The sequence below is a fragment of the Balaenoptera borealis genome (assembly GCF_965194805.1).
Source record: "Balaenoptera borealis genome assembly, chromosome: 2".
In the NCBI taxonomy this organism is placed as follows: Eukaryota; Metazoa; Chordata; class Mammalia; order Artiodactyla; family Balaenopteridae; genus Balaenoptera; species Balaenoptera borealis.
Window position 1 is genome coordinate 91,381,074 of NC_138867.1, and position 20,329 is coordinate 91,401,402.

Here is a 20,329-nt window from a genome sequence, read left to right on the forward strand (position 1 = left end):
TAGTAATTGATTTAAATTTGATTCAAAGTTTTTATAATCCTGTGTTGGTTAAATTTTTCTTTTGCTCAACTATAGATTCTTGGGCTTAAATCAATCGTTTCTTTTAAATAAGAAATGAACTAGAGAAGAGAAAATACATTTTAATTTCTAGTGAAATTGATTAAAAAGACATTGATTAAGAAATGTTAATATGTCATCATGTAACTTAAATTTTCTAGAAAGTGTCTATTTTCAACTCAGACTTATGACTAAAATATCAATGGTAGAAACTGAGGTGGGGAGACACTCCCTGGAAGGGAACGCATTTTAGTGGGAAGCTTTGAGCCTCATGGGAATAATCCTGGATGACTAAATGAAAGCGTCCTGTTCTTGAGTGTTCTGCAGAGAGGCAGTGAGAACAAGACTGGAATGATAAATAATCGCTGGGAGAGGTATAAATGCCCAGTGGAGCACTGTGGCTGTGTGAGGTTGACTGTCATCCATGGGAATAATGCTCAAGGCTCAGCAGAAGTGGAAAATAGGAACTGTCTTATCAGCATTACTCTTCAGGGTTTGTTTCTTTGACCCTTACTTCCTACCCCCTTCCTGCTGGCGACTAGTATAATAGTAAAGGGGGCATTGAACTAGGAAGTGTTCGTGTGTTACAACTGGGTCATTTTACCTCTGGATACCAGTTCATATACATATAAGGAGAGGAAGTGGGAGAGATCAGGTAAAAACTCAAATGCTGACAGGGCTCAGGGAAGTGATGGCATGAGGGAGGTTGGTCAGGTTTGAGGGCAAATGCTTACGTTAGGTGACCAGAGGGTCTGTGGTGAACATGAGGATGGACACATCCCACTTAGGAGCCACAACTCAGCCCTAGATGGTGTTTCCACATGAGAATGTGGGGACCCAGTGTGACTTCATTTTCCAGTGTTTGCGGTAAAAAACCCAGTTATCTGTTTGGGGGAGTTTTTGTTATTATTGTTGTTTTGATTATTTTAATGTGAAATCTCTTGGATTTTTTTCTTTTTTTGAGAGGTGGCTGAAAAACAAACAACTTTTTAATACCATACAGAGCTACCAAAACATGTCTAATAGGCCAGCTTGGCCCATATACTACTAGGCTTCAGCTCTGCGCTAAATGATATTTATCTCTAAATCTTACAGGTCTACATATTTTCATTCATTCTCTCTCCTTCTCCCTCTTTGTCTTTTTACCCCATCCTTCCCCCTACAGTAATTTTCTCTCTTTCATTTATATTGCATTGCTTGTTAATGTAATAATTAATAAATTAGTTAATCATCAACAAACATTTATCAAGTTCTTACCATGTGTCAGGTCATTCTGAATAAACAAAGGTGACTTAAAAAATGATCTTTTTCTTAATAATTTAGCAGGTTTTGATGTAGACGAAATGGAAACCTGTGATGTTTAGGAATAAGAGAACTCAATTGGGCTTAATGAAGGGCACGAAGGAGCCTGGCAAGAGGTTCTGACTTATGAAATAAGGGCTGAAACCCAATAGAGAAGATCTCAACTTGATGTGGTTTGGATCAGAATGTGCTAGAAACTCTTTAATGTTGAACAGGATGCAGGGAGAAAACCAGACCTGTACAGTCTGAAACCTTCCAACCTACAAGAAACCAAATAATATTTAGAGTAGTATATTAGTTACTATAAGGCTGGGAAATTCATTTATAGCTTAAACGAACATGTAAAATTTCCTATAGCAAATATGTTTTATAAACTTTGGGTTTATCATCAGGTTAAAAGATTAGTGATAGCTCCACAGTTAAATATCTTGCTAGCCCCTTACTGCTATAAATATGTTCAGAAAGTGTGTGAATGATGGCGCTCTCCCTGAGACTTTGCCACCCCCAACTTGGTCAGCGTCCAGCAGTGTTACTTGTTCAAGGAGCTCTTCTGACACCGAACCACAACTCTTATATAAACTGCTCTTCTTTATCTTGCTTAGGAGACAATAAATAGCACAGTTCTTGAATGCTCAAAGTGCTTACATTCATGACATTGTGTCATTTGACAAGACTTTTCATTAACATGTTTTCGAGTCTACATCTTGGTTTTTTAACCCCAAACAAGTTAAAGGGTGAGGCTTATACTTTTGATTCCAAAGGGAGCTTTGTTTCTTCTAAAAGGTTGGGAGGATGTCTGGGGTGGCGGTTCCTAGCACAGGTCAACAGAGCGGTGTGGGACTGACTATGTGACATTCACCTGGGGGGCTTTTAACTTTACCTTCCCAGGGTCCCACCCCAGGAGATTCTGATTCAGTAGATTTGGGTTCGGGTCCAGGGATCTATGTTTTCTAAAAGTTCCCCAAGCGATTCTGATGTATGGTCAATGTGGGGGAAGCACTGAAGGTCAGAACTGATTTGGGTTTGGAGGAATAGTAAATATGCATATCACTGCTACTAAGGTATAGATAATCTATCAAGAAGTACCCTACCTACTCACTGAAGTGTCCAAGGATTCCTCCAAGAGCATAGGACAAAGCCAGAAAGCTCTTTCTGAATGTTTCTTGACCTAGAATGGACTTAATGCCTCCGGAATCTGATAAGGCAGGTGTTTTCCTGCCTTAAAAAGCTTTTATCTTTTATTACTCAAAAGTGATTTTGTCAGCAATCCTGACCTAGATTATGAAGTCCTTTGATCTTTGAGTACATTTAAAGCTTCTTGTTGAAAATGTTCCCTCTCTCTTCATGTTATTCTATAAGCTGCATTAAATTTCAATATTGTTGAAGAATATTATTTTATATGCTTTATTTAATCTTTCCTTAAAAAAAGGAATGTGGAATGGATAAAATTTTTTAAAAACTCTTTTTATACCTAATATTTTTTGTCAGTACCTTAATATTGTAGTGTCCCTCTATTGCCTTTAAAAAATTTTCTTTTCTCTCTTCATAGTCTGAATTGTAATGATATCTACAGTTTGCTGCTGGCAAGATGCTCCTCACTCTTTGCTAACACCCTCTGTTCAATGCTAATCTGACATTCTGAATTTTAAGCTCTGTATATCTTATCTTTTCACACAGATAAGTAGCCAAACCTTTTATTTGAGCCCTCTATTTAAAAAAAATGCAAAATCAGAAGATATCAGTGAAATAGTCATTTCAAAAAATAAGATATAAAATTAAATTTTCTCTAAATGTTGCTGGTGATCAAAAGACTTTTCTACATAAATTGTGTTTTCATCTTAGTGCTTTTCTGTGTCTGCTTTTACACCTTAGGCATTGTTGGTTAAGGTTCTACTTAGTCATTGATTTAATTAATTGTGTATGTCATCTACCATATGTATATCCCTAGTTCTGGTAGATTTACTTAATGTTTGAACATGCTGAAATACTTGTCTATAAGCATACACCATAGCAAAGACTGAAGTATTTTAAAATTATACTGAATAATTGTGTACCATGTAAATGTGTGATAACTATTCTATAACACATATAGTAGTTCCTATTTTTGGAATAAAGTGAAGCAACTGACAATGATTTTATCAAATTTAAAGAAAACAGATGATCTAGTTATGCTACCTGTGTTATTTTAAAGACTTATTTATTTTTGAGTTTTTTAAAAAAAAATCCTATCATTGGGTAACATTTATAAAACATAACTTTGGATCAATACATAACTTTACAGTCTAGTTAAGTGTATAAATGAAACCATGAGAATATGTTGGGTAAAACCTGAGGGAGAAGAGATAGCATTTGACGATGTATAAGATATATGAACATCCCAACCCATCTACTTTAAGAGTTTTATGGTAGGTTGAGAAAGAATTTTCATAAAAAGTTACACCTTGTCCTAGAATGTTTGTGGAGAATGTTGTTAGGATTTTTAGTTTCAAAGCAATGGAAAAGAGATATTTCTCAACATGGGAGTTAAGTGGGCACTTTGTTTTCTTAGAACTGAACTTGGTAATCTTCTGTGCATTGTCTAAGACTTATTTATAGAATATAATGAAATAAAAGTATTAATATATTTGTATGTTTTTTCCTGTTTAAGCCCTGTCTGATAATTCAATTAATACTGTAAGAACTGCAAATAAATAACTCTTAAGCATTTTTGTTTTTTCTTGATAGGAAGAAGAAAAGAAGTCGGTCAGTTATCCTTCCCTCCTTAGCCACATAACTTCTTCTTTCCTGAATCATCCTATCTTTCCGATGACAGAAAAGGTCCCTGTGCCCACCCTTCAGCTGCTGGGTGAATTCTCTCCATTAATGTCATCTTTGCCTTGTGACATTCATCTGGTTAATCTGAGGACGATACAGTCAAAGGTATATCCTAAAATATATCTATAAAAAATTACTTTTTGTAGTATACTTGGTGTAAGGGGGTGGGAGGAATAAAACTGTAAATTTTACTCTGCTTCAAAGAATGATTAAGAGGATTTCACCTTTAGGCAACATCATTATACCTTTCATTTGACTGTTGCTCTGTAGTTTAGAGTGTTTCCTTAGACTGATTTATTTTATTCTCAGAAAAGTTCTGTGTGGTGAGCAGGTCAGGGAATATCAGCTTCTTTTTACAGATAAGGAAGCTGAGGCTGGCCTGAGGTCACATAATTAGTAGGTGGGAGAACCAGGCCTTAAGATCAGCCCTACTGGCATTTTCCATTTGTTTCTCCTTATTAGTCTGTGTTTCTCAGGAGTTAGAGAAACAGAAAGTATAGTGTGTAATTATTTCTGTACCAGAGGCTTTGTACATTCATATCTTTTCTCCTAAAAAAACAAACAATATCCTAAAAAACCCCAAATCTTTGCATTGAGAATCCAGCTATGTAGGTGAGATATAAAAACACATCAGAGGAAGAAACAAGGGAAGATTTTATTAGGTATGGAATTTTAACACAGTTTGATTGCTTGAGTTTACCTATATGCCTACTTTTAAAGTCAGAGACTGCATTTGAAAAGAGGAAAAATGAGAGGTTTGACATCATTTTTATGTTTTGTAAAGCTGTTTGATCTTGTGGATTGACATCCACTTAGCCAGAAATAGTGAGTGATTATGGATTCTGTAGGAAATGTCTTATAATAAATGGCCTGAGTGTGAAAAGAAGAGTGTTCATGTTGGAAGAGAGTGTAAGAGGAAAAAAATGTTTAGCTTGAGAACAAAGAACTGAAGAGAACCAAACAAAGGAAGGATCAATGCCTACAAATTTGGACATTTAGGGCTTTAAAACTATATGTCCAAGATAGGGAACTTACGCCTGACTATGTAGGAAAATACATATGTCTAATAATGATGAGTACAAGTGAACGTTAGAGGCCTATGTGTGTATCTCTGTGTCAAAAGGGCTTGTTTGATCACGTGAGTGAACTTTAGGATTTATTTCATGCCTGCTACATGCCAGTTATTGCTAAAGGCACTGGGGTATAGTCATGGACTAAACAGACAAGAGCCCCTGCCTTTCTGAAGCTTAGATTCTAGTGAGAGGAGAAAAATAATTAAAGATGAAAAAATAAGAGAAACATATGTTAGATGATGATAAGTGTTATAATGAAGGGGAAGAAGGAGGGAAGGGCAGTTTTAGAAGGTGATTTGAATAGCGTGGTTGGAGAAGGCCTTGCAGAAAAGGTGATAATGGAGTAAAAATCCGAAGGAGGTCAGGGAATAAGAAACTCACGCAGATTTCTGAGGGTAGAGTGGTCGGGAAGAGTTAAGAGCAAGTGGAAGGCCTGAAGGCAGGAGATGCTGGTCAGAATGGAAGAGCCATGAAACCTGGGCTGTTCTTTGATTCCTTGCTGTATCCCCCTGCCGAGAACAGAGCCTGCACCTAGTAGGGGCTCGGTAACAATTTGTTGGACAAATGGATCTTGTGAGTGTTCTCTCTAGGATTCTGCTATGGTCTTTTGTGGGTCTACTTTTTGACTCAGGGAAAGAACGCACTAGAGATGGACAGCCTCCCTGAGGTAACCTGTCATTAATTCATGGGCTGAAGAGAATGAAAGGATAGGGTGGAGACACCAGACTCTGAGCCTCAGGCTGCCACCTCGGGGCATGGATGGTAGAGGACATTAGCGAGCTGAAGGATCCAGGGGCTTCTGGGGTCCCTGGCGGCCATGGAGAAGTTTTAGCCTCACTTTTAGATGACTCTTTCCCATGATTGTTTTCTGGAAGCAGCACCAGCTGACTCTAAAATCGGTGAGTGTAGGGTTTTACCCTCCAAGGTTTTCGCTTGTTTTCCAGATCACCTCTTTTTTGTGATTACCTGTTCCTTTCATTCTTCCTGCTGTTGGCTAGCTTCCTGTGATACAAATCTAATCACTTTCGGGATTAAAAATCCCATTGCCTACAAAGTTGATTTAGACCCTTGGGCATTCAGTTCCTCTGCAGTCTGGCCTGGCTGGCTGTAGCCACCTGGCTTCCCATTGCCCTTCTCACCTTTGGAAGGTGAACCACCTTCACTCCCTGCTGGCTGCGTGACTGCTGACTCAGCTACCATTTATAAAATGGGCCTGATACCAGATATGCCTGTTTCAGGTCTAGTATGAGAAACAGATGAAATAGTGCTGTGAGAGCCCTTTGAAAGCAGAAGTGCTTTGTAGACATACATTGTTATCCCGATGATGCTTACAGTACATGCCAGCGCAGGTGCAAACTGGAGTTTCAGCAGAGGGAATAAAAGCAATTTAACAATTTGACCAGGAAGAATAAAGACTGAAATGCCTAACCATAGGCATAGGTTAATGCCTAACACGTGATCAGAACTAAATATTGGGGGCTTTTCTGCATTATCATATAAATTGGTGCCAGTTCTATGTTAGTCTTTGACTCTTAGCACGTATTTCTAACAGTTGTTCAAAAACTTACCAGTACAATTATACTCCAGTAAAGATGTAAAAAATAAATAAATAAATAATAAAATTGCGGGGGGGGGGGGAACTTACCAGTAATCCGAAGGGATACTTTAAAGAATTGCTCTCTGTCCCCTAACCTCTGATAATAGGAAAGTAATCATTGAAGGAAGCTAATGTAGGTATTCATTCAAAGAAAGCTGGATACTTAAAAGGTGTCAAGTGTAATTCCATGATTACACTAAAAGAAAGACAAAAATAACTCAGTCCGGAAGCCAGAGCTAATCATTTTGGATTGTGTTCTTGTGTTTTTGTGTGCTGGCAGCTTCCAGCATACAGTAATGAGTTGTTCATTTGGAGACTGCAGTGCATTTTCCCCACTGAAAGTACGTAAACAGAGGGGTTGGCTGCCTGTAAGCAAGACTAGAGGTCTACGCTGGCCTGTATCTACGTAAGCATTTTCCTAACCATCGCCGCACAGTATTTCCACGCGAAAAGTGTCTGAGGACCCCCTTGACATGATAAGGGCACATCTGTCTTCCCTTCTGACCTCCCCCATCAGCTGCGTAACAGAGGACACCTCTGCTTGCCCATGCCCAGGCTGCTGCCTGACGGTTCCTCAGTTCTAAGCCTCAGTCTCCCTCACTCCTTGTGGAGAAAGGGGTCATGGGCTCAAGCAATAGTGAGAGAAGCGAGGTGGGGGCTGGAGGTTTGCTAACCACTGAGGCGGTTCAGCATTTCGAGCTATCATTCTCCGAGTCACTGTGTCCAGATCACACTGAGGAGATTTTTACAAGAAGAGACTTTAACAAATTCCCTCATCTCTGAGATTCTGATTCTGTAGGTCTGGTGTGGAGAGCTTAGGAATCGGTAATTTTTAATAACTCTCCTCATGATTCTAGAAATTGCTGAGTTATCACCATTTGCTAAATTAGGAAAGTAAGGGTTAGAGAAATTAAATGATTAAAATTAAACTACCCAGCAGTAAATGGCAGAATCAGGAGCCACATCCAGGTCTTCTGAACTTGGGTGCTGAACGTAGCCTCAGAGGGTGGTATTTGACCTTTTAAGACTTACTAAATCTGTTCTCAAAGTCCAGTTTCTCAGGAAAAAAAAAAAAAGAAAAAAGGTCCAGTTTTTCAGAAATTGTTCTATGTTGGTAGATGAGTTTATTTTTACATAGGCATCTCTTGCTTTTCTAGTTTATAAATTTTTTTGGAAGAAAATTAATTATATGTCATATATTTATAGTCAGATGAAGAGGGAAACAAACATCTCTTAAAACCTGCCTCATAGCTGTATGGCCCAGCAAGCTCCAGCCCCTGTCTAGGAATTTAAGTGTTAGCCTTCTCATCCTATATGCCTGGCCTCAAACTCTCTTCTCTTTATCACCCTCTTTTCTTGCACTATCAACAGTTTGAGATATAAAGAGAAGCTTCTATAAAGATTTGAAAACTGGGGAATAAGAGTACCACTCAAGTGCACTAAACGGGAAAACCATGTCATCGGGAAAGGGTAATGATTTGGGGAGAAGAGAGCCTTGGTAGAGAGGATGCTGGGAGAATCTCATGGGAGGATGGATCATGGGTCAGGCTACAGTGAAAGGTTCAGCCTGGAATGCTGACATTCCAGGGATGAAGAGGAACTTGATTAAGCTGTTCAGATAGGCTTCATGGAGCCATTCTGCCTTGATGTTTTGAACAATGGTGTCTGTTTCAACATTTTTTGCAGATTGTTTCCACTGCTTTTATGTTTAGATATATTTTTATTTAATTTATTTTTAGATATATATCTTTATATCTATACTCTCTATCTATAGCTATATATTACATTTAACTCTTCACCCTGTATGGAATTTATTTTGATTTGTGCTTAACTGTTTCTTACAGTTAACCAGTCATTTCAACATCAGCACCACTTAACTGAATAAGATTTTCTCTCTCGACTTGTTTATACCACCCCCTCCTTTTCTTGTAAGAGGCAGTTTAAGGTTTTACTTTATTTTGCCCTTCTTATAAGAATTGATTGGTGCTTTATTGATCTCCCTAGCTTCTGGAAAGGTGAAAATTGTGGGAAAAAATGTCCTTTGTTGTACATATCTGAGAACAACTATTCACCTTCCCCTTTCTTTCTGCCATGCTATCTTGTTGATTAAAACAGGATAACTGTTATTGACATTTTAACGAGTGCCCTGGAAAATGAATTTCTACTGGTTATTTCCTGTCTCAGGACTTATAACACAGTGTGAGATTTTCTAACCTTCCCAGCTGCCAGAATGCACTGAAATATGAGTGTTGTTTGGCATTTTCAAAGAATCTGGGCGAGTTGGAGAAATTTTCCCACCAGGTGTTTAGCTATGCCTTTATCTGTGTACAACTTACACTTCCTCTGAGAAGGGTGGGGTCACATTCTTCTTGGAGAACCTGGTCAAAGTTACGACCCCTCTCTTCCTCAGAAAACAACGTGTGTACGTATGCTGTTTACCACAGTTTCCAGGCGTGACAGATTTGTGACCCTCACTTTTCTAAGGAGCAAATCCAGCTTCTTTTGGTGTGAGATGCGAGTAGCTCAGCTCTCACCATTTGCAGAGTTCTCATCCACCTCAGGAGAGGAACATTTGGCTCTTCCTTTTCTTAGAAGAGACTGTCATATGTGTGTGTAATTTTCAGAGTGACTTTAAATCCTGTTTCAAAATGGGATGAGTGGATAGGTGGGAGGGTTGTAGATGGATAGAAATGATAGTTTCTAAACCTTTCTTTCTGAATATGTTTTGGTAAATCATGGTTTTAGCTCTGTTGGAACCATTAATGAATACTCGCTTTTTCCAGCCTCGGATCAAAGGGGTGATCTCCTTTAGTTGATAGCCTTTCATTATATTAAGTCAAAAGCAGTCTTCCTCTTTGCCCTCCAAGCTAAGTATCTCTGAGCACAAATCCACAGCTAGAGCAAAGGCAGGAGAATGTAGTTGTGAAAGTACAGACTTGGGAGTCAGACCACCTAGGTTTGAGTGCATTCCCTGTACTTGCTGGCTGGGTGTCTTAGAGCAAATCGCTTAATTCTCTTGAGTCCCAGTTTCCTCACGAGTAACAAGGCAATGGTAATAGTACCCACCTTAGAGATGTTCTGAGAGAATTAAATGAGTTGATGTTTGTAAAGCATTTAGAGCAGCATCTGGCACGTAGTAAGCACTAAGTGCTTGACAGATAAAGGTTCTCAACTGCGATCATTCAGTCATAAGCAGTTGTGATTGTTACTAATAATGAAGTGAAAATCTGGACACTGTTTTTTTTTATAAATTGGAGAAGGTTGAAGTGTATCGCCAAAGTAAATCTTGATGTCACTGTGATGTGTATTCCTTATATAGTTTATTACTGATTGCTCAGATTTTCCAAAACAATGTGCCTAGAAGTGTCTCCATGCCAGGCATTACCCTGAGTGCTTTACGTGAGCCTTATTTAGCTCTCACGACCCCACTGTGGAAGTAGGCACTATTTGGGCCCCATCGTGTGGAAGAGAAAACTGACTGACCTAGGGATGGGGTAACTTTACAGGTCACACAGCCAGTAAACGGCGGTGCTGGGAGCCACAGCGCAGCAAGCCTGACTCCAGATCTCCCTACTCAGAACCTTATACTGCCTGGGAAGACGAGGGGAACGCTAGTGCTAAAAATGTTAGGGAACACACTGCCTGTTTTCTTCTTGTCTACTCAGTAACGATGGGGCACCTGTAGAAGAGTTCACCAGCCATTGATGGGGAAAGGTCATGAAGGGCCGTTGTACCATCATTAGTGATAATTGCACTTTGAGTATGAGAGGGAATGTTTTGTGATAGGGGTGTTCCTGCACCTTTAAAGAGAGCAATACACCTTGTATATCACCTCAACTACTTCAAAGGTTGTTGCAAGATGAAATGAGTTAATCCATGAAAAGCATTCTGTACAGGACTGGCACACAGCAGGTGCTCAATAAGTGTTAGCTGCAGTTACTGTTATTGTGCCTGTGGTGGATCCTCAAAGGGCTTTGTCACGAGTCTAACCTAGTTCCCGGAATTTTCAGAAGAGAGACTCTGTCACTTAACTGGTTCGTGGTGGAACCAAACCTTCCCTCCAATCTAGCTTTCTCTGAGCCTGATGGCTTCATTTGGTAAGCCAGATCACCTTCCCCCACAGTCCCCCCAGTTGCTGGAGACATTTCACAGGTCCCCCTTAGTCTGGGAGCTAGATGTTGGTTTATCCCCTGAAATAAGTTCTACAGTGGATTTTCCTGGTGCAACTTGGGAACATCCAAGCAGGGATTCAGTCTCAATGGTGATCTGAACTCTTACAAAGACATTTCATTTGAAGCTCACCTAGCACAGTGCTTGGTGTGATTTCAAAATTTGTAAGTTTTCTTCCCCACACCCTCCCCTTCTTTTCTGAGGTCTGGATGCTACTAATGTGTTAATGAATATAAAAACAGGTCTTTCAAAATTTGTTTACTCTCCTAGAGTATATAGTGTGACTACTTGAAAGTATCTGTTTTCCTGTACACATATTCAAGTTAAATTCACAGTTTCCCTACTTTGAAAAACAGTTTTCTTGGAAATAAAATGTCTAGACAGACTTTGAAACTGAAAAACTGCAGCTTTGCCTCAGGTATTTTTGCTTGAAAACTGGTACTTTCATGAATACTTGATTTTTAAAACTTACACAAGATGAATGCCATTTCATTTGGTGTTTTAGTCCTTATGAATAGTGATACAGTTTTGGTTTTTAGAGAAAGTAAAACTTTTTCCCATTGGTGAAAATTAATTTTTATGACTTTTATCTCTGCTTTTGTATTGTTTGTTTAAATCTCTTATCAAATTCAATGGCAGAATTCCAAAAGTGTTTCCCTTCCCACTTTTTTTTGTCACCTTCAGTCTGCTAAAGGCCTTACATATTCATTATTCAAGAACAAATGCGTTACAGGAATTTTAGCAATGCCTACTTATCAGTGTTTTTTTAAGGATGGTCTAGTGAGTTAAGATGACCAGATGCTTTAGGTTAATAGTGATAAGTGCTTTTGGAGTCTAATTAAGAGGCCATCTAATTTGTGAATTTGAATCAGGGTTCTGTTATGATTTTGATGTATAGTTATGGACATGTAATTTGGAGCTTCCCTGATTCCTTAGCTACAAAGTTATGATGTCAATAAAAGAAATTTGTGAATGAGAACTTAAATGTTTAATTTGTAACTATTATGAAAATAATCACTATTTATTTGATGGATGATGTTGATAGAAACAATAACAATATACTGAGGGCTTCCTCTGCTCCAAACCCTAGGCTAAGTCCTTGTTATGCTATTTCATTTCATTTCATCTCTCTCTCTCTCTTTTTTTTTTATGGTAAAGGAAAAACTGTTTTGCTGAAATCAGCAGCTAGTAAATTGCAGAACTAAGATACAGATCTTAGGCTGTCTGACTCCCAGCCCAGATTCTGAACCACTCATTTGTACAGCTTCTTAACTAGCACATTCTGTCCTATAAGCTGGGCTACCTTACATAGTATTTTCAATGGGTTAACCCACACCATGACTCCGTGAAGGAGGTAGACATGCATTAGCTCCATTTTACAGACAAAGAAACTGACATTTAGGAAGAATAAAGGGCTATTCCAAGGTTTCACAATTGGCACAACTATTATCCTTCTGTATATAATAAATAAAAGGTTTTCTTATGTGCTCTTTTAGTGCCATTTTGGGACTGTGAAATTGTTTGAAATTTCATTAGAAATCTCTATCATATGATTTCAACCTAGTGTGTGTATCATGTGGTCCTGTGATGACTCACCGAATCCCTTAAATGACTTTTTTCTCTCCCTTCAAACAAAATTTCAGCAGTACCACTGCAAAATACCAGTGTAAAATGTCATAAAACAGGTTATTCCAGCCAAGAATCTGAGGTGAGGACAGCTTTAAGTTGTTCAGTCACATTAAAATCAAATCAGTGATGGGAATGCTGGCAGCTATTCAGAAAAGATGTCTCTGTAGCACATTAAAAATTTTATGCCCTAGTAAGGATGATCAAGAACATGGGCATATTCATATCTGTGGCCACAAAAAAGAAAAAGGGACCAATTTCGTCACAGTGTCAGTGCCAAGCAGCACATGACTCTCCTTGGAATAAATATGCATTTCTTAACTTTTCCAAGGATTTTTAATTCAGTTTATTTATCATAGACATTTTCCCAGTTTAGAAAACATAAAAGTTATTAAATAGTTGTAATTTTAAATATTCAAGGACTTGAAGCATTTGTGACATTGTTACTTAAATGGGTACAAGAAACTTTATTGCAAGAAACTGTATACTGATCCCTGTAGCTGACTTGTCATGTTTAGTATTTTCCTTTCTGCCTGCACAAGAAGAATAGCTTCTGTAATGTGAATTTAAATGATATATCAATCTAATAAATGTGGTTGGCTTAGCAAGTGATAAGCATAACTAATTCAATTTAAATGCCTCTTATATAAAAATAATGAACCAATACATTAAAGATTAAAAATGTTAATGCAATTAGCAAAAATTAGTATTCAACGAAGAAGGATGTTTCAGTTTTAAGATGGATGATATATCATTCAATGACAAGATAAGGACCAAATTCAGGTATACTTTATTCAGTTGATGGATTTATTAAAAATAAAATAAAATGCTTTATCTGAAGAAACTTTGATAAAACGGTATGTAATATGTGGACGAAAGATAACCCACGTCCTCAGGAACTATGGAGGAAACCAAGGCTTGAGTGACTTAACAGGGACTCTTAGAACATAATATCACCTGACTCCTTGTGGGAGGGAGTGTAGCGGGGGGGTGGGCACAGTGAGCATGGAACCTGAATGGAAATGGATTTGCCTGAATTCACTTTTCAATAAAATGAGCATTTGTGGTTTGGGGACACTGACATCAAGGGTATGCAATAGTGTCAGTATTTACCTTCATGTCACCGTGGCGTGTTGGCGCTCTGCTCATTTGCAGGTGGATGGCAAGCATTCCAACGAGGCAGCCTTGATCCTCCACAGGAAGGGGTTTGATTGCTGCTTCTCTAGCAGAGACACGGGGCTGCTTTGTTCCACTACCCAGGGAAAGGTGAGATGAAAGCTTATTTTTGCTTGTTGAGTTAGTGTGCTTTGAAATCCTTACTTTCTGCAGATAATCTTGACAATGAGATGTTTCATTGCCTCTTCGCTGACTCATTCCCCTCAACTTCAAATTAGTTCAAGTTTCCCCATCTTAAGAAAGCCCTTTCTCAACGTTCAGTCTCTTCTCCTTGTCACCATCAAAATGCATAGGCAAACATGTACACGTTTGAAGACAGTGCCCTCATCGATTCTTAGGCCTTCCATTTCCAACCTGCATAGCACCTTCTTCCTGCCCACCCCCCCATTTCCACCTCTCTCGGACATGCTCATGTATGATCCAGTTCAGCGATGGCAAACCCAAGTCCTACAGGGGCCAAGGCAAGTTTTACTGTAACTGAAGTGGGGTGCTGGCTTGCAGTATGGGAACAGAGGGAGCAATGAGACTGTGGCCAGCGGGATAACTCAACCAAAGACCCCAGGGCAGCTGTACTTAGCTCCAGTCAGTTGTTTCCCCAGGGGAAAGATGCAGGGCTAGATCTTCTGATTAAGCAAGATTTGCGTATGAGTCCACACTCTGCAGACCAAACGGATCCTCAGGCTGAGGATCCGTTTGGTCTGCAGAGTGTGGACTCATACGCAAATCTTGCTTAATCAGAAGATCTGCTTGGTGGCTGCGCATTTCTGACTTCTCTTCAAGTCGGTCTTGCTGACAGTTCTCATCAGAGAACTCTCCTTGGAAGCAAGTGAACCTCCAGTCTTATGCCTGTGGCTCTGAGCTAGCTGTAACTACAAGAAGGTGCTTGGGCTGATTGTAGCACACTGGTGGGTCTCCTCCACCAAGTCAGCTCAGGGGACCCAGCTCTTCTCCAGAACCTAATAGACATGGTGTAGACCAGACTCAAGTGATTCAGTTCCAGCCCTACAAAATTAGTATGTGCATAGGATCCAAAAAGAAAAGAAAATATAGTAGGGGGGCCTAAATCAGCTTAGATAGATAAGCTTCTGCATTTCTGTTGCCTCACCCTGTATGTGGTTGGTGCTAAGAAAGCACTGATATCTTTGTTTCATTACATTTGCACTCTCCCTTATTAGTGATGATCTGAGAATACTTGCTTGTGAACATTTGTACTCAAACATTAAGGCATTGAGTCTTTAGGGGGGTATATGATCCAGAGAGACATATTAGAATAACCTGCCAGAAGTGAGGACAGTATTTTCCAAACAACCTCCCCACCCTATAAATGGGACTCACTGACATGATGGGCCTTCCTTGTGGCAGCCTGTGTCCTATCTCCCGGCTCTTTGGGCACAGGGAAGATGGTGGAGGAGCACCACTGTTAGGGGTAAGTATTGACTGAAAGAGGATATAGATGTGTTTAAAGCTTCTTGGCCTATAGATGTCCTTTCTTTTATTGAAAAAATGGCCCCTGCACCTGATGTGTTCTCAAGCAACAGAAAAGGAATCCAGAGCCCATCATCCTCTCCCGTTACAGTTTCCTGTGTCTCCCTCCAGGGTTAGTCTCCATGTTCAAGTATGTAGAGGTGGATTTAATCTCCCTCCCCTTCCCCTTCTTTTTCATTAAAAGGGAACTTCAAACATACTTTTCACTTTTTCTCCCACTGAATATATAGATGCGCTACTAATCTTTCTTCAAAGTTGTTCTAAACATGCAATTTTTTTATCATTTACTTTTTAGATATTGGTACAGAAACTTTTTAACAAGTTTACTGTTGTAAGTCTCATACCTTCGTCATTATCCTTGATGCATTCACCTCCAGACGCCCGAAATATAAGTGAGATCAACTTGAGTCCCATGGAAATCAGCACATTCCGAATCCAGTTGAGGTGAACCTGGCTTTCAGATTTGGATTGGGAAGCATTGGCTTTTATACACTTCTTGGTTTGACGTGCAATAAAGAAGGACATTATTTTAGCTTCTGGCTACTGTGAGGACATGAAATCTGTGATTTTTTTTTTTTTTAAACCAGTACAGTAAGAGAGGAAAAAAAAAAAAGCCATGCTATAAACTTTTTTTTTTTTTTAAAGTTCCTTCCATGAACTACCATCATCAGTATGAATTGATGCAACAAACAAAGAAATGTCTAAAGACAACCTCTCAACAGATTGTATCTCAGGTTAAATGTTAACTAATTATATCTGTGTTGGGGGTTGTGAAGAGATTGTTGTAAGTATTCATGTTGCTGACCCTTTGTTAGTCTTACAAAAATACCCATTTTTACCAAAATGGAATAAAAAGCTGGTGGGTAATAGCTAATGGCCAAAATGGTTGCAATCATTCATACATGTTAGAAAAATTTTATGTGTTGAAATATGTGGAAAAGTGCAATCCATCAACCCTTATACATAGTTGACTATGTGTTTTTCTACCACTTGTACCACTTGACCCCTCCCCTCCTACCCTTTGTAAGTATTTCCAGAAATATCAGATTTTGAATCATTCAGTAGTAGACAAAGAGGCATATTTTCATTACTTGACAGTGTGGGATAGGTGCAATTTATTCCATTGTCACTAAAATAGAAGAAGCAATTCCATAGGTACCATGACCTCTTTTAGGTACCACAAGGTGTCTTTTTACACAGCTCATTTGAATACAGATGTTCTGAGAAGGGGTTTTCTATTTTAAAATTATCGTATCAGAATAAATGTGCCTTATTTTTTTATAAGTCTTGTTAATTAAATCTTTTGGTGTCCATATTATGGTTGGGGGAAGGGAAGAGGCTGGGGGGAGGTGGAGGGGTGGGTACTTTCTATGACACATAAATTGTATAATTTTTGCCTGACAATGCTGGCCACGTTCTGATCTGTTTCATTAAATTTGTGGAGATGTTACTTTAAACATTTTGACTATTTGAATGTACTGAGATGTCAGAAAACAAAAGAAGGAAGAAAAATATTGTTAAGTAAAATATGCTGCTGCCAAGGAGACTGCAACGTGAAGCAAGGATTTTGTAACATGCAGAATCCACATGCTGTTTCCATTTCACAGGAGTTCACCATTTTGAAGAGAGAATGCTTTAAAATAGACCCTGTTTTGAAACCCACTTACATGTAGCTCATCATAATTTATCTTATTAAAGAGTATGTATGTTCAATGAATTCCAGACTTTTATACGTGCTAACCTCAAAGTGAAGCTCTAAACCTATGTGCCATTACAGTACTTTTGCTAAAATTTATTTGGGATCATCGTGAACTTGACATTAAAATAAAAGCAACATTAGCAACATTTAGAAGATTCAGTTTTAGCATAGAAAGGATTCTTGACTATGTGCACTTCTGAAAATTCTCTTTGTGTTAACTAATAGATTTAGTATTATCTGACTTTAAACTTCCATTATACCTCCTGCCATTCCAACATCTTCATATAGAAATAAAACACAATTTCTGTTTTATCATGTAGTCTGATTATCATCTGGATTTTCAGTCAAGATGCAGCTCCTAAGATTATTGTTATGTTAAATTCATAAACTTCTTTCTCCTTTAATTATTAAGGAAACAATACTAGTGTTGATCAAGATATTTACAAGGGAGTAATTTCATGCAATAAACATGTACTGTAAGTTTCCTTCCTCATTTTGGGGGGATAAACAACTTTTAAAAAAAAAGCTTCCTTCTTGTGGACATCTACAGATGTTAGGATTACCAGAAGCAAATCCCAGGAACGAGATCAGTATTTTCGTTGCATCTTAAATGTAAAACCTTCCTATAGGAGTTCACTGTGTTCTGTGGTTTAAGTGGGTGTGCTTAATTGTTCTGGAATTTCTGATCAATTGAAATAAAAAAATCCTGATGCAATAATAGTGGTTTTGCCACTCCCGGTTGTTTGAGATGGATCTGTCCCGTGTTTGGTTGGGGTCTTATTCAGTGTGTGTTGCCACCAGCTGCTCACAGGTAAAGCAGAAATTCTCTTTTACCAGCAAGTTTCTGCTTTTTATTTTTAGAATAAATCATCAGGGAAATGAAGAGACGATGCTTTTGCTTTGGGTTGTGGTCAAGAACTGATTAAGTAATTTAGTGTCCCCGGCACACACTAAAAATCAGGCACTTCAGTTGTGATCTCAGTGGCATATTTGTTTACTTATGTTTTATTACATTTATTATTGCAGATGTTCAGTAGTTCATTACTTTCTCTTATTTTTTTTTTCTGAAAATTTAATTTACGGTTATAACTACAGTGTTTGAGAACTCAGCATCCTTGTTTTCTACAAATACTGATTAAAACAAAATGCTGTAAATGTAAAACATTGTAATTACCTTCCCATGTCTTTGTTGTATTTGTGCTGAAATGTTTTCACATTCCTTTGTCTGGAAGAAATTCTTTGCTTTCATTTTGATTATGTTGCTTACCTTGAAATCAATAGGTTTTGATATTTTCTCTTGGAAGATTTTATATCTTTTTGGGAATATGTAATATATCTAATAAAAGATAAATATTATCATGTACATGGTCCTCTAGAGTAGTTCTTAAGTCCTATTTTGTAAACAAGATATATTAAAACATTTTGAGGGGTAGGGTGGAGGGGTGAGGGCTTGTTCTTCCATTATGAATGAATCGCTCCTTCTTCAGTGCAGTTCTAGTTAGAAAAGATAGTTTTAGCAAGCAAGTGGCAGGCAGGGGTGATGGTGAGTTTCACGTCTGGTTTTGGGGTCAGCTTTGAGGTTGGAGTCCAGGAACCTTCCCAGGAACGCCGTGCCTGTGGGACCTTCTAAACCAATGAGCAGGGCGAGATTGTGGTCACATTCCACGTATTCCAGGATAAGATGAGAGTAAGCTAAGATGTGAAATGAAGAAGGTCCATGTGAGCTGATCCGGAAGGTAAGGTGCGTTGGAAGAGTGGACTCCGGAGACACTCTGCCAGCCTGCTGGCCCAGACCAGCACACAACTTAGTGGTTTTGGGGGAATTCCTTCAAAGCCAGGAGAGGGGGGAGGGGGAGGGATATATATCCTTCAGGTACATATGGCAAACGACATGGCAAACGATACATGCTAACTAGGAAGTTTGGACTTGTTTTGGATGACTTAAAAAGTAAAGAGATGAATCAATTTGTAATATGTATATACTGAGCTATAAAACCCTAGAGAAATATTAATAAAAATACTAACGTCATCATCAGATAGTGAAAATTATTTTTGGCTGCATATTTGATTGTCAACATGTCAAAATCATTTGAATGTTAAAACTGGTAAAGAAGAATTTTGTTTAGGTGGGCATATGTTCACATTCCTCCTACAAAGCTGTGATGTGAAACCAACTAAGGGTGATTGTGGCTGTGAATGGTTGAAGTAGTGGCCCAGAGGGGAGTGGGAGGAGGGCTCTATGACATATGCTGCCATATAGCCTACATAGAGAATGCCTGAAGAGAGGTTGTCATGGACGAGCCTCCTTCAATGTACACTGGCTTAAGCAAAAACAGGTGATTTATTGTCCCCAGTACCTAAGGTTCAAGGGTAGACAGCACTCCAAATACACCTGTAGCCAACTATAAGGTGATGTCATCCAGGATATGTTTTTTTTCTCTTGTTTTGCTTTCCTCTGAGTTATTCTTCTCAGGCAAGGACTGCACATTTGATGGCAAGATGGCTACCAGCAGACTCAGACTTGCATCCCAGCCGGCTTAGTGACCCCATTGGTAAGAGCACCTTCATCCACATTTTCAGCAAATGTCCTAGGATGGACAGTACTGGCTGTCATCTTGCTCATATCCTAAAGATGGTGGCTAAGGGTAGAGTTAGGTTCAACTGAACCACATGGGCAAAGAGCGTGAGAAATAGTCCTCTCGTCACCCCCCACCTCATAGAAAATGGGATTCTACAACCAGAGGAAAGGGAGTTGGATACTGGGATACTATGGATTTTAGGCAGGCAAAATACAGTACGAAATACATTGCTGAGAAGAAACAAATGTGCAAATTTAAAGGAAGTAGAAAGCACACTTAGCTTCCATTTCAGGAAAGGTTTCAGAGAAGAGGTAGGCTTGAAATATCAATAGTTCCTAAAAGATGCATTTGACTTTAGGAGGTAGAACAATATGCATGTACTCCGTAAAAGACCAGAATGAGGAAAGACATGGTAACAGCAAGCCTGAAGAACTAGAAATAGTTCCTTCCGTCTGGAGCAGCACTGTCCAATACAACTTTTCTGTGATAATGGCAAGGTTCTTTCTACATGTGCTGTCCAGCATGGTAGCCACTAGCCACATGTGGCTCTTGAACATTTGAAATGTGGTGAGTGCAACTAAGGAACTGAATAGCTTATTCTAGTTGAATTGAATACCAACATGTGTCTACAGTATTAACACTGGTCTGGAGCACATGGTAGGTACTAGTAGGAAGTACAACTTAAAATGCAAGTTAAGGGCACATTCTGCTGCAATCCTGGTACTCAGTGTGGTCCTCAGACCGGAAGCAT

General features: G+C 38.9%; 1 protein-coding gene across 1 annotated transcript in view; it reads left to right on the forward strand.

The window, feature by feature from the left end:
- Positions 1–18,358, forward strand: part of MAN2A1 (mannosidase alpha class 2A member 1) — a 161,501-nt gene extending 143,143 nt beyond the window's left edge. The window contains exons 20-22 of the mRNA XM_082375444.1: positions 4,084–4,278; positions 13,795–13,905; positions 15,596–18,358. Of these exons, the coding sequence (XP_082231570.1) occupies positions 4,084–4,278; positions 13,795–13,905; positions 15,596–15,748 (459 nt within the window). The 3' untranslated portion in view covers positions 15,749–18,358. The remainder of the gene's footprint in view (positions 1–4,083; positions 4,279–13,794; positions 13,906–15,595) is intronic.
- The last annotated feature ends 1,971 nt before the right edge of the window (positions 18,359–20,329 follow it).